General features: G+C 37.6%; 1 protein-coding gene across 1 annotated transcript in view; it reads right to left on the bottom strand.

Annotated features, from left to right (window-relative positions):
• LOC141914103 (receptor-type tyrosine-protein phosphatase T-like) overlaps positions 1-13936 on the bottom strand; it is a 31545-nt gene extending 17609 nt beyond the window's left edge. Inside the window, exons 1-6 of the mRNA XM_074805377.1 lie at positions 13825-13936; positions 12407-12748; positions 11407-11513; positions 10174-10408; positions 9074-9391; positions 7887-8228 (exon numbers count right to left, since the gene is read on the bottom strand). Coding sequence (XP_074661478.1) covers positions 7887-8228; positions 9074-9391; positions 10174-10408; positions 11407-11513; positions 12407-12748; positions 13825-13927 — 1447 coding nt within the window. The 5' untranslated portion in view covers positions 13928-13936. The remainder of the gene's footprint in view (positions 1-7886; positions 8229-9073; positions 9392-10173; positions 10409-11406; positions 11514-12406; positions 12749-13824) is intronic.
• Positions 13937-14269: the final 333 nt, after the last annotated feature.

The raw sequence follows: 14269 nt of genomic DNA, 5'->3' as shown, positions 1-14269 counted from the left end.
GAAATCCGGTGGTAACGGCACGCGGGTCCCGCCACATTCATCGCACGAAACGACCCACGATATATCGGCGCCCCGATAAACGAGCGATACATCATAGTCATCGTATGCGTGAAGTCCAAGATTAATAAGCCTTTTTACAGTTTCCAGGCGCCATTTTTTTGGGTACCCGCCGGGTCCGCATTGTTGAATTTTTTGTCCCTATTTTTCTCCGGTTTAATTTTTTTATTTCGTTCATATCTCTGGATTTGATTAAGATAGAAACAAAGTAAAAATATCGATGAACTCGGCTGATAATAAACTTTTTCATGATATCACTCATTTATAAAGTTAATGCAACAATGTGCGCTGGTGAAGTTATAAACATTGATATCGTCTTCCCGATAATTCAACTTGAATTATTGCTCATCCCATTCAAAAGTTCGTAATTCTTACAAATATTAATCTACATTTTTGAAATTTTCAGGACCAATAGCCATCTATATGTGGTCTTATATACCTTTTACCGTTTTCAATTATCTTTATTAGTTTTTAAGTAATTGCGAGTCAAACTTCCAAAACACGTTTTCCCGGGTCCCCTGGGTGCATCTTTATATCAGGAAATTTCACAATTTCACCGGTCCCTACTTTGTTGAAAATCAATTTATTAAGTAACCATGGAAATAAGGGCACCTAGGTTTTTGAAAAATGGTTATTAAAGATATATATTCTCTAGGATTTGTCAAAATAAACAAAATAACCCAGGTGTTGCTTTAACCAGCTACCTAGGTTCACAACAGATCATTTTGTCCAACGTGTTTCATTCGATTCCAAAACTGCACGTACGGGTATACGATTGCAAATGTGAAAGTCAGACATTATGTGGCACATGTATGAGGACCACAGTCTCAATGCTGCGTCGCATTGCCGTCGCAAATTTGCATGGCTACTCACGTGAAGTGGGCTAATACAGACCTTGTGTGATCAAAACTGACTTGGAATTCGTGCCAAATCTCAAAACAACTATCAAACACACGAGATCAATTTTGACAGAAAGTAAACGAAAGTTATGTTCCTTACTAATATATTCCAAAGTTCCAATCTTTCCAACACAATCGACTAAGCCAAATATATTCAAATTCAATTTGAAACACCTTCCAGCTCTTGTCACGATCAGTAATAAAGATCGAACATCGAACATTCTCAAAAAAGCAAAGCCGATCCAACGGTTTGCAAGCGTCAAGTTTGACACGGCCGTGGCTGCCTCCATTTGTGTGGAGCTGCTGCTGAAAATTCAAAAATGTAAATCGGGTACCGGTATTTAACCGAGGACCGAGTGCTCGCCATTACACCATGGTATTTCTGATGGTTAACTTTTGAGCAACTGGCTCCAGAATCACCAGCCAACGGCCATATTTCATTGATGCAATATACTGTGAAACGATATAATATAGACGGGAGATCAATGAAACTTAAATGCCTGACACTAAGACTTATTTCGACTTTTTTGACTATCTTAGATGATTGGGAGAGGGGTCCAAAAATAAGGACATTTTCCGTGGTTTAAGGCTGTGAGTAGGGTGCCCCTCGGTGTTGAAACAAATACATCCAAAACAATTTAATTTGCAAGAGGATGAGTGTTAGATTTGTAAGTTTTATGCGATCACTGTCTTGACAAAGATGGTAATCTTAATGGGAAGGAGCAGGGGTCCGGACTACCGACCCTCCAAACCCGTAGTCTGTCCCTGTGTTACTAGAAATATATCTCTATTTACCATTTTTTTCAAATAACTAGGTGCCCTTGTTTCCATAGTTACTGAAAATTTTGATTTTAACAATGTAGGACCGGTTAAATTGGCAAATTTCTTGATATAAATATGCACACATGATACTCTAGAAAACGTGTTTTGGAAGTTTGACTCGCAATTACTTAAAAACTAATAAAGATAATTGAAAACGGTAAAAGGTATATAAGACCACATATAGATGGCTATTGATCCTGAAAATTTCAAAAATGTAGATTAATATTTGTAAGAATTACGAACTTTTGAATGAGATGAGCAATAATTCAAGTTGAATTATCGGGAAGACGATATCAATGTTTATAACTTCACCAGCGCACATTGTTGCATTAACTTTATAAATGAGTGATATCATAAAAAAGTTTATTATCAGCCGAGTTCATCGATATTTTTACTTTGTTTCTATCTTAATCAAATCCAGAGATATGAACGAAATAAAAAAATTAAACCCGAGAAAAATAGGGACAAAAAATTCAACAATGCGGACCCGGCGGGTACCCAAAAAAATGGCGCCTGGAAACTGTAAAAAGGCTTATTACGCTCATACGAAACCATTCATCAAATCATTGCTATAATACGCGACAACGTAATTTTCCACGAATTTCCTATCACCGAAAAAATGTATTTCATAACTCATTTCGACGTTCAATACCTAGTCTTTGGCAAAACCTTCCCAACAGTTTACACATTTCTAAATGAACCAAATTCAAAATGGCGGCGGTGTTGGAGTCGCTTCTCCGTCACTGATATGGTTTTTTGGATTTTACCTCAATTCTCAGTTAGCCGCAAGTTTGAACATGGATCTAAAAAGACCTCTCACGGTCGTTTGTTATGGTGGAAGGATTACGGAAAGTGATATCCTATCAGCCCTGGGATCTAAATCAGTTCGAGTGCGTGCGATTCAAATCACAAAAACTGGTGAGTGTAGAATTACGTTCAAGGACACGAGTGCAGTTGAGGATTTCATAAAAAATCCACCGAACATAAGAGACCGCACGTTAAAAGTTGATAAAGCTGACGATGTACAAGATGTTACGAACGTTACAATTAAAGATGCACCAGTTGAATTATCAGATGCGTTCATTGCCTCCCAATTATCGACATACGGTGAGGTAATAAATGGGAGTATCAGAAGAGGGAAAATAAAAGACACCGATATTTTGAATGGCTCTATTTATGCTAAATTGCTTAAAGTGAAAAGTATAATTCCAGTTAATTCAAAATTTGGAAGATTTGAAGTCCGACTTTACTGCGATAATAATAAAACGCAGTGTGTGTATTGCGGTGAAACGGATCACCAGTATTATCGTTGTCTCTTGCGTACTCGCAAACTCTGTTTTAAATGTAAATCTCCAGACCATCTAGCAGCCAATTGTCCATCTGGCGTTTTATGTTTCTACTGCCGTAAGGAAGGGCATAAAAAATCAGAATGTCCGATATTACAGGGGTTGGAAAAAAGACTAAATTTTGACGACGACATAACTGATCATCAATCATGTGAGGACAAATCACATTCCACAGTTAAAACTCCTACTCATACTCAGTCTACCGTCACTGACATGTCACCTGCAGAGAGCCGCACCGCTAGCTCGACAATTGTGCCCCCGAAACATATTATTATGGGTGACTCGAACTGCTCTCGCCTGATGTTTACAGATATTCCGGAAAGCGTTCACGTGTGCAGCGTTTCGGGTGCAACGGCCCATGATGTAAATAAACTTCTCCAGAAAGTGGACCCGTCCATTGAAAATGCGAAAATAAAATCGATAATCTGCCATCTAGGGACCAACGACATGACTCGAAACAAAGACGATCATGACCAAACAATCCTGGATATGTCAAAAATGATAAATATCCTTCGAAATACATTTCCCAGCGCTCAAATTAATGTATCTAGTATACTACCGCGTAAAGGAAAAAGTAAGACCGCGCTAACCTACAATGACACTTCCTCAAAGATCAATAACTATCTTCGAAAGCTATGTGACAGTGAAAATCATTTGAACTATATAGACAATGATTTGGTATTCCAACCAAATTTTTCAGTTAACCAGTCGTTATTTGATTCAACTGATAGGTCAGGAATCCATATTGGAATCGATGGTGCCAAAGAACTTACACAAGTCTTTCTTCGTGCATTAACACCGGATCAGAATAAAAAACGAACCAGAAGTCAGACATCATCATCCGATATTAGCCCAACTGTTCACATGGCCAAAAAGGACAGAATTTCAGTCCCGGATGATCTACCGATAACATCAGTCTAATAATGCTACCTATTAACGAGTATTATCTACCCTATACTTATTCATCATCGACATCTTTAATAATAACAAATGTCAATACTTTGATGTAAACTCTACTGTAGAGTTTGAAAAGCAACATTTTTCAATCTGTGCTTTAAACATTCGTAGTTGTAACAGAAATTTTGATACATTTTCATATTTTTTGAGCAATTTAAAAACTGACTTTTCTATTTTCGGGTTAACCGAAACCTGGACTAGCGAACTTCATGATAATGGCAGGCTGTATAATCTCCCAGGTATGAAAAGTGTTTTTAAGTGTAGAAAAAATTGTCAGGGAGGAGGTTTGGCCCTATTTTTCAAAGAAAGTTTTAATGTGAAACTTAGACCAGATCTATCCGAGGATAGAAATACTTTTGAATGTCTATTTATTGAATTGATTCTTGAAAAAGAAAAAAATAAATTAATTGGTCTGATCTATCGACCACCCGGACAAAGCATAAATGGCTTTAATAATGAATTAATTCCACTTTTAGTGAAACTTAATAGAGAAGACAAAGTATGCTATCTTATGGGCGATTTCAATATCGATTTACTACAAGTTAACGCCCACAGACCAACTGATAACTATTTAGAAAATATGACTTCATTTGGGTTCATTCCATTAGTTGATAAACCCACAAGAATCACTCCCACATCCTCGACGCTTATAGATAATATTTTTTGTAACGATATTCGCCATGTGTTTAGTACGGGTATTATTTGTACCGATATTTCGGATCATTTTCCTATTTTTACTGTCTGTAATCACGTTGAGCCCAAAATTGACCAAGAGGTGACTTCGAACAGAAACTATTGTGAACGTAACATTTCAAAATTCAATAGAGCTCTTCTGGCCACTGATTGGTCGGATATCTATAGTAATGCAGACCCGCAATTCTCATACAGCGCATTTAACACTAAATTCATGGAATTATATAATGAATGTTTTCCTTTTTCAACTCCCCGTAAAATAAACGAAAATAAATTACATAAACCGTGGTTATCATCTGGATTATTGAAATGTATTAAACACAAAAATCGCTTGTACAGAAAATCTTTGCGTAATAGATCACATTTGAAAAATTATTTGAATTACAAACGTACCTTGTCTCGTACACTTAAATATGCCGAGAAAAAGTATTATGAGACTAAATTACTTGCAGCCAAATCCGACATGAAAAAATCATGGAATATCTTAAACAGTCTAATTGGAAAATCTTCTAATGATCGGTGTAGATTACCTTGCTCTTTCAAAAGGAACGGTATCGTTGTAAACGGCTATGAAAATATCGCTAATGAATTTAATTCTTTCTTTGTAAATATTGGTAGCAACCTAGCCAATCAAATACCAGATACAGGTGTCCACTTCAGTGAATATCTGACAGATCCAGTAAATGAAAACTTTTTCTTTTTCCCGACCCACCCTGATGAAATCAGTCAGATTGTAAATGATTTCTCACCCAGCAAAGGCGCTGGTGCTGATGGTTTCTCTGTAAAAGTAGTTAAGAAAATAATTGATTCTGTAAAATACCCGCTAACTCATATATTTAACTGTAGCTTAAATTCCGGTATAGTGCCGGCTGAACTGAAGGTAGCGCGAATACGTCCACTCTATAAAGCTGGCAATAATGACTCTTTTGATAATTACAGACCGATATCCGTACTGCCTTGCTTTTCTAAAATTCTCGAAAAGATAGTGTATAATCGATTAACCGAATATTGTAACAAGTTTCATATCATTCAACCAAACCAGTTCGGCTTTCGAAAGAACCATTCAACTGCCATGGCCTTAACATTGATAACTGATGAAATTTCACAAAATTTAGAAGAAAACAAATCAACTATTGGGGTATTCTTAGATTTATCAAAAGCCTTTGACACCGTTGATCACGAAATCTTATTAAGAAAATTATGTTTTTATGGAATAAGAGGCATCTCTAACAACTGGTTTGAAGACTATTTGAAGAATAGAAAACAATTTGTTCAAATTCAAAATTATAAATCCTCGTTATGTACCGTTAAAACTGGAGTACCCCAAGGCTCAATTTTAGGTCCCTTGCTTTTTTTATTATATGTAAACGACTGTATTAAATTTTCTAATGTGTTAAAACTTATATTGTTTGCCGATGACACAAATGCCTTTTATAGTGACATTAATTTAGACAGATTAGTACGTACAGTAAACATTGAATTATCAAAATTGTATACCTGGTTTCAAACAAACAAGCTGTCATTAAATGTAAAGAAGACGTCATTTATGGTGTTCGGTAAACTATTGAAACATAACTTGAGAATATCAATTAACAATATAGAGATCAAACAAGTCAATGTCACAAATTTTCTTGGAGTTTTTATTGACAGAAATTTAACCTGGGACGATCAAATAAAATCAGTTGAAAAAAAAGTTTCTCGAAGCATTGGTATAATAAATAGAGTAAGACATAAGCTGCCAGTGAGTTCTCTTCGTACCCTTTATTTGTCGCTTATTGATCCTTACCTCCAGTATTGTAACTTAGTTTGGGGACGAAATTTTGAAAATAAACTTCAGCCATTAATTGTATTGCAAAAAAGAGCTATCAGGCTAATTTCTAATTCCTATTATTTGGCGCACACTGACCCTTTATTCAAAGCTTTTAATATCCTCAAGCTCAAAGATATTAATAAACTTCAGCTAGGTACTTTTATCTACAGATCTGTCCACTCCGAATTACCGAAATCATTCGAAAATTATTGGAACCAAAATTTTCAAATCCACAGTCACAATACTCGGCGACGTCAAGATTTACAAACACTTTCTTTCAATAGTCTAAGAAGAAAATTTTCAGTAAAAGTATCCGGCCCTTTACTTTGGAATAACATCAGTGAAAATCTAAAAAACATGGAAAATTCTAAACTGTTCCTAAGAAATTATAGAAAGCAACTTTGTGCTTGATTTTATCATACAGTTATTCGAACTAAAATTATTGTTTTTGGAATATTTCAGAAAATAACTGGCTTATTAAATGATTATATCTTAATCAAGCTGTTATCATAGTTTACTTTGATTGCATTTTGTGTGTTAAGGGTTGACTGTGAGCATATTATTTTCTTTATTGCATTTCTCTTTTTTTCTTTTCTCTTTTGAGGGACCTGTTTTATACAAACTATTCCTTAGTTTCTACAGGCCCCTCCAGGTCTAATTTACTGTATTTTGTATTATGCTTTGTACACTATGCTGTAAATTATATTTGAAAAATAAAGTGTTCAAATCAAATCAAATCAAATCTCTGCGTGAACTCAAATATAAATTCAAAAATACCACAATCTCCAACTATATGATTTAGCTAATTATTCGCCATTTATTACATTATTGATTTTTCTTTTGTATGAATGTGATTGTGTATGTGATTGTGTGATTGTAACAAAGTGTTGAGGTGACCCTTTTTAAAAGCATTTCGCTTCTCGGGCTCCTTCATCGATATTATAACTTTTATAACATATTTATATATCTATCCAATTGTGTATAAAACTGAATGTTATATTATGTTATGATTTCAATGTTAATAAAGATTATCATTATTATTATTATTATTATTATTATTATTATTATTATTATTATTATTATTATTATTATTATTATTATTATTATTATTATTATTATTATTATTATTATTATTATTATTATTATTATTATTATTATTATTATTATTATTATTATTATTATTATCATAACCACAGAAAAAATAGAGCGCGATTGAAATACTCTATGATTAGGGATTGCTAATTCTATACGTAAGCGGTATGAGCAGCGGAGGGTTTTCAAAGTAAAAGATGACGAACTAACCTGATTCATCGGTAGTGAATATTGTCGGTAGAGAAAATTCACTTTCGCCTTTAGAATTCCTCCATTTGTATTTGAGATAATACTCGGTGTAAGGCGTCAAATCAGTTATTGTGTGATAATATTCGGTGTAAGGCGTCAAATCAGTTATTGTAGATGATGACCAGTACCGATGAGCCACAGTTTTGTTGTCAACTATAGTATGATCAGATCTCTTCCCAACTTCATAGCTGAAACCAGTGAATTCTCCATTCATATTCTTACAAGTGAACCGCGGAAACCTGACAGTAGCTGTAGTCTGTTTTGGTGTTGTAACAGTAGCCTTCGCAGGTGTACCCACAGGAGCTGTAACGATAGACGACAGAGTCAAATTCGAAAACCGCATAACCGTAGAAAACGATCAACACGGTCACGCGAAACTTCAATCTGATTTCTAAATGATCCTCATTCGAAGTATGGATTTTTAATTCATCTCTGGATCCAGTTCCACAGTTGCGTAGATTTAATTTGACTCTAGATCCAGTTCCACAGTTGTGCGGGTTTAATCTATCTATGGATCCAGTTCCACAGTTGTGTGGGTTTAATCTATCTATGGATCCAGTTCCACACTTGTGTGAGTTTACTTTGACTCTAGACCCAGTTCTATGGGTTCGATTCGATTCTGGGCCCTGATTTACAGTAAGTGAGGGCTTAACCCGACTTAAAACCCAGTTCCATAGGTTTAATTTGATTCTGGACCCAGTTTCAGTTTTTTGGGTTTTATTGCCACTGGATCCAGTTCCACAGTTGTGTGGGTTTAATTTGACTCTGGATCCAGTTCCACAGTTGTGTGGGTTTAATTTGACTATGGATCCAGTTCCAAAGTTTTTCGGGTTTAATTTGTCTCTGAACCCGGTTCCACGGTATTCTGGGTTAATTTCTCGAAAATTAGCAAGAAATTAGCCCGCGAACTCATAAATAATCTTAAACTGAATACACACCATTTATACCCGCACCGCAATGAATCGATAGTTCGGCAGTCGTGATGAATCCGCGGGAGGCCTCCAACCCCCACCCCCTTCCGCGAGTTAATCTAATTGAAGTAACTATCAAAATTTTGAGATGCTCCCTTAAAGAATTTGAATGTTTTCGAAAATCTCGCTACAACGATACTTCGAATCGATCTGGCGTCTCCTGACACTATCACCTACCAGCTGGTTCAGTCGATTCTGTGATATATTTTTTATTTTCCTCCGATCCAGTACTAGCTGAAGTGAACGGCTGAACAGTGATCTCGTATTCGCTAAACGGATTTAAACCGGTTATTTTAGTCTTGGTAAGCTGTGATGTTTCAGATTTTTGGTGAAACTGATCCGTGACCGTCTCAGAACACGCTTGATACTTGAGTTGTCTATACGAAACTTTGTACTTGGAAATCTCCCCGTTTAATGTCGTTGGTGGAGACCAGTTTACTGTTAAACTAGTATCCGACTCCCCTGCAGTTTTCAAATCGCGTACCCGACCTGGAACTATAAACAAATAAAACATACAAATCATCATATATCCAATACGTACGCATAAAACCAGACAACTGAAGAATCTTTTTTCGATTCATCAATTCCGTAAGTCGGAACCGTAACAATGGTTTCATCGATCGAATAAGTTTTTCTGCGCGCGTAGGTTGATTCGTGCGGGCGCTGGATGCCTTCAGGGAATCCGTTTTTTTTTCGAGAATGCGCCGATCAAATTGGAAGCGGTGTGAAATGCAATCATCGAACGATTGATCAAACGTACATGTAGCTCTGGGGTGTGGGTTTTCACCAGTTTTTGAAAGTATGCTGGTAAAATGTCTAATGTCTGATGTTCGTAGTTCATTTTCAATCAGAAATGGTGCAGGTGAAGCACTGAACACGTGCGAAGTGTGGACGATCAGTTTTTGAAAACGTGCGCTAATTGAATGTCTAATGTTTGTAGTTCGCTTTCAATTAAAAATGTCTCAGGTGCAGCTCTGAACACATGTGAAGCGCGGGCAAGTTTTTGAAAATGCGCTGATAAAATATCCAATGTCTGGTGTTCGTAATTTATTTTTTGTAGTTCATTTTCAGTTAAAACTCTATCATTCGAAGCATACGTGAAGTGTGGACGATCTGTTTCGTTTGAAAGTGCGCTGATGTCTACGGCTCGGTGTTTAGCGGTATGGGGTTCAGAAGTTCCGCGGACACACACGAAGCGCGGAAGATCCGGTTTGTTTTTGAAAACGTGCCGATTAGAATTGGAAGAATAGCGATATTAAGTAATTGAATGAACGAACCTCCGGTAGCTGTTGTTATCTCAAATTCGTCGCTGTACTTATAGGTGGCACCGGATTTATTCCTGACTCCTACTCTTATGATATACCGAGTATGAGGAGTCAGCTCGGTGATTGTCGCTGATGTGATACCAGTCCCGGCATTGAGTTTCGCCCATGTCTCTTCGTCTTTCTTCTTGTATTCGACTTGAAACCAAGCGCTGTCTGCTTTGCACTGTAATTCATCAGCCGTCAAACCCTATAACGCGAAATTCGAATTTAAAAACATACGCACACCTCGAATCACCATCAATCCGCTTCGGAAATATAAATTGCGGAAATGAGGATAGAATTGACAAGCTTATCAACAAAAATATAAATCCCACAATCACGAGATCGATAAAGTTTTTAGGATATCGAAACAATCAAAATTTATTAAGAACGCGAATTTTCGGTCCCATACTAAAAACCATTTTCAAGGGGAATGAAACCGAAAGAGTGTGAAACCGAACATTCGGGCGGGTTCATGACAAATTTTAACAGTAGTCGATATTTTAAAAACTTTTTCGATCTCGTAATTGTGGGATTTATATCTTACTCGTCTCTCGCGATTCAGTGCGTAGATTTACCGAGTCGGGCTTATCAACAAGACGACGACTCGAAATCTATCCGTGAATTATCGAGTTGAAATAGTCGTCAACAGACAGTCCATAACAGACTATATCTGCATGAAGACTAACCGTCCGATACCCAATTCGAAGAATATCGAAGGCCCAATCGAACGCGCTAATCGAATACCGAATTCCCCAACATTCAAAACTCATTTTACTTCGCGCCATCTTGAAGATACAGTGGCGATATTTTTCAGGGCACGTTTCCCACCGGCAACTAACAAGACAGCAGTCCGCGGCGCAAGATTTAGCTTAAATTCTCGCTATTGTCCCTCGAGTTTCTAGAAATTGTGTGTATGAAAATCAAGCGCGTTGGAAGCTTTTTTATTGCCGCCGCGGCCAATTGCCCATTTTGACACGCAAAATTTACCTCAATTTCGCCAAAAACATGGTATCATAAAAAACGTCATTCACTAGATTTGAACTTCCAACGCCCTCTGAAAATGCATTGGAATTTCAAATTTTTCCAGACCCTTGTTTTGGCTGCGTGGAAACTTAACTTGCCCATTTTCAGTACAATGCCCTTTTCATTTTTTGCGCTCCTGTCCAAGTCCGCACTTGGATCCGCCCCTAAATCGATACTTACTTGCCACGATACTTCTGCCTTGGCCTTGGTGTCCTGCGACAAAGGTCTACCATCATCCTGAAGCCGAGTGGATTTTAACTCCAAACCGGTCGGTCCTTTCGCAGGCTCTATTTCGATCAAAAGAATCGATAATAAATCATTGACAATAGCCGTGCAGTATTTCCGTAGAAATGTGCGAAAACTGTCAAAAACATTTTAGGTCCTTCGAATTTCGGATAGTTTTTTATTCGGGATAACGGTCAAACACCGCCGCCACCAACTCCAGGATGGTCAGACGAACAGACGATTAACGTTTAGTCGAAAATTGGTTCATTATTTCTTATTCACCTTCGATTTAATTTTTATCGCTGGATTTGCAGAGGCTCACGGCGAATCAAAATATCATAACGCGAGCGCAGTATGATATATAACCAGGGATACTGGGGATATCCATTCACTATCAATGTGCGAACGCGAGTCTCGTATGAAGGATTCGTCTTTTCTACTCGGCGGTTGTAATAGGGAGCTGCACCACCGGCTGTCCCGCCAGATGGTGTGACGAGCACTCACTCTCTCCAATCATTAGGTCGTAAATAGAGTATGTTGTTTATAACTTTGTGATATTTTATTACGACAAGTTTATATTTTATGTGAATTGTAAATATTGTATACTTTGTATAAGTCTCCCTCCATGTACCATAGAAATGGTTGGAGGGAAATAAAATCCTAATCCTTGCGTTGTCAAAATTAGTTCATTTTCAATTGACTTTAAACTGCATTTCTAGGCTCCCGAATCCGTATATCGTCAAAGGCCCCACCGAATATACAAAAATTGTTCTACTCAGTGATCGTTACAGTTTTAATCAATGATTGATTTAATCGAGAGAAAAGTCAATTCGGTTTTTCTGATAGAAATGTAGAAGAAATCGAACGCGCAAGACCGAGTAAACTAACTGCGAACCTGGCGGATCCTCGCCTGCCATAAGTAGAATCGGCGATTGCTTTAGTTTCCGGAACTTACCTCCACATTCTGTTTTTGCATTCGATACCAATTTCACTAGTAGACCCGATTTTGACACCATGGAATCACCCTGGTATTTGTGGAGGTACACGGCCACGGTGTAGTTGGTATTCTGCGTCAATCCCTTGATCTGTTTTTGAGTTTGACCAGTGACGCCGGCGTGAACCCAGGGTAAACTGCCATCAGCTTTCTTCCATCCTACAATGTACCAGACATCGTAGTACACCGTGATGTTACCGCGTCCGGAATCGACGACGGAACCGGAATAAGCCGGCCAGTTGATAGTGATACTGTTCTTGGTGCTGGTAGTCGTCGGAGTCGACGGCGAAGTCCATTTGAATTCTGGAATACGAAGCAAATCGGAACACGCACGTTACTATGATGCGTAGTTGAAATAACTCTTTTGACAAGGGAACTCTGCTACACTGACATAGCGGGTATAGCACAGGGCTGCCAAACTTGAGAAAGTGAATTAGGAAAATCAGGAACAGTGTTTCTGGCTCAGGTCGAAAGTTTCTGAGAATAGCAATTACGCACAAAAGCCAGCGATACATTAAAAACCACTCGGATGAAATTTCTCACAACTTCTGCCATTATTTTCGCAGACGAAACTATTCTCGTGCTTAAGTCATACTACAAACGAGCTGGCGACATCCTCATTGCTTCTTTCCACCCAGGAGTAAATGGGTGCCTTAGAGATGACTCCTGGGCGCTTAGCAGCTGTTATGCTACTTCTCCGGCCCATGGAGAGATAACTGATAAAGTTAGAATTTTGTGCTGGGGGTAATAATACCGATTTAATGGAAAGCACTGTTGAAAATTGTATCACAGTTAAAAGGGTGCGATAGAAATATCTAGCTATCACTATCACTATAACGCAGTAATCTTGAACTAAATACCGACACGCAATAACTATTACAGTAAGCATTCCTTCTTCGAATGAAGTTAGACAATTTGATGCACGGTCCCTACAGATCGGTCATTCCTGGATTTAAGGAGTTTTCAGGGAGTTTTTTATATAGGAGAAGATTTCAAATTTCGAGGAAGCGTCACTTTCACATCCCAAATACAGTAGACTCCTCCTAAGTATCCGTGACACTAAACTCGGTTTCTCGTTAACCGCATAATTTGGTTAAAAAAATCCCAGCCCCAACTGTTGTATCGATAGACGTCTACTCGACAATTACAAAATAGACAAACATTTTTAATTTCCTATTTCTCCTATTTCTCCTAAATTGAAAGAGTTTAATAAGAGTTTCGTGCATTTTGCGCAAGTGAAAGGAGCTTTGAGCACCTTTAAAAGCAAAAAGAATTGTAGGGAACCTGTTAACGAAGAAAAAATGGAAAACCTGACACTCTGATAATAGAATTTCGTTTTCAACTAGGCCTACATAATAGGAGTGAGTAATAAAACTAACCTTGTTCGCAGCTGTGCCCGATGTAATTCGGCGAACAACCGGTTGAGCACGTACCGTTCAGATAGTCGCAGATTGTATTACCGTCGCAGCGACATTCACGCATACAACCAAACGATTTCGGTTTGCTGCAATCCGATTTGGCTACAAAATAACAATATCACACGAGGACGAAACGTCAGTTGCTAAAAAACGTTATTCATACTTCACTGTGACAATTCAAGTTCCAAGTTCAAATGTATTTCACGGAGGGCATGTCTAGGGATACGTTCAGAGATGTATAGAAAACAAACGAATGATAAATTTACAATTTTTAGCAATAAGCGAATCAAAGTAGCTTGGCCGCCGTCGCGAGCACCGCGGTAAAAATGCGAAAGGAAAAAGAAAGAACAATAAGGAAAAGAAATGAGAATTGATGGCATAATCTTTCGTTAATAAACCATTTTAC

Source organism: Tubulanus polymorphus, chromosome 12, assembly GCF_964204645.1.
Source record: "Tubulanus polymorphus chromosome 12, tnTubPoly1.2, whole genome shotgun sequence".
Classification (NCBI taxonomy): domain Eukaryota; kingdom Metazoa; phylum Nemertea; class Palaeonemertea; order Tubulaniformes; family Tubulanidae; genus Tubulanus; species Tubulanus polymorphus.
The sequence above is the reverse complement of the archived record's forward strand: the minus strand, read 5'-3'. Positions and strand labels throughout refer to the sequence as shown.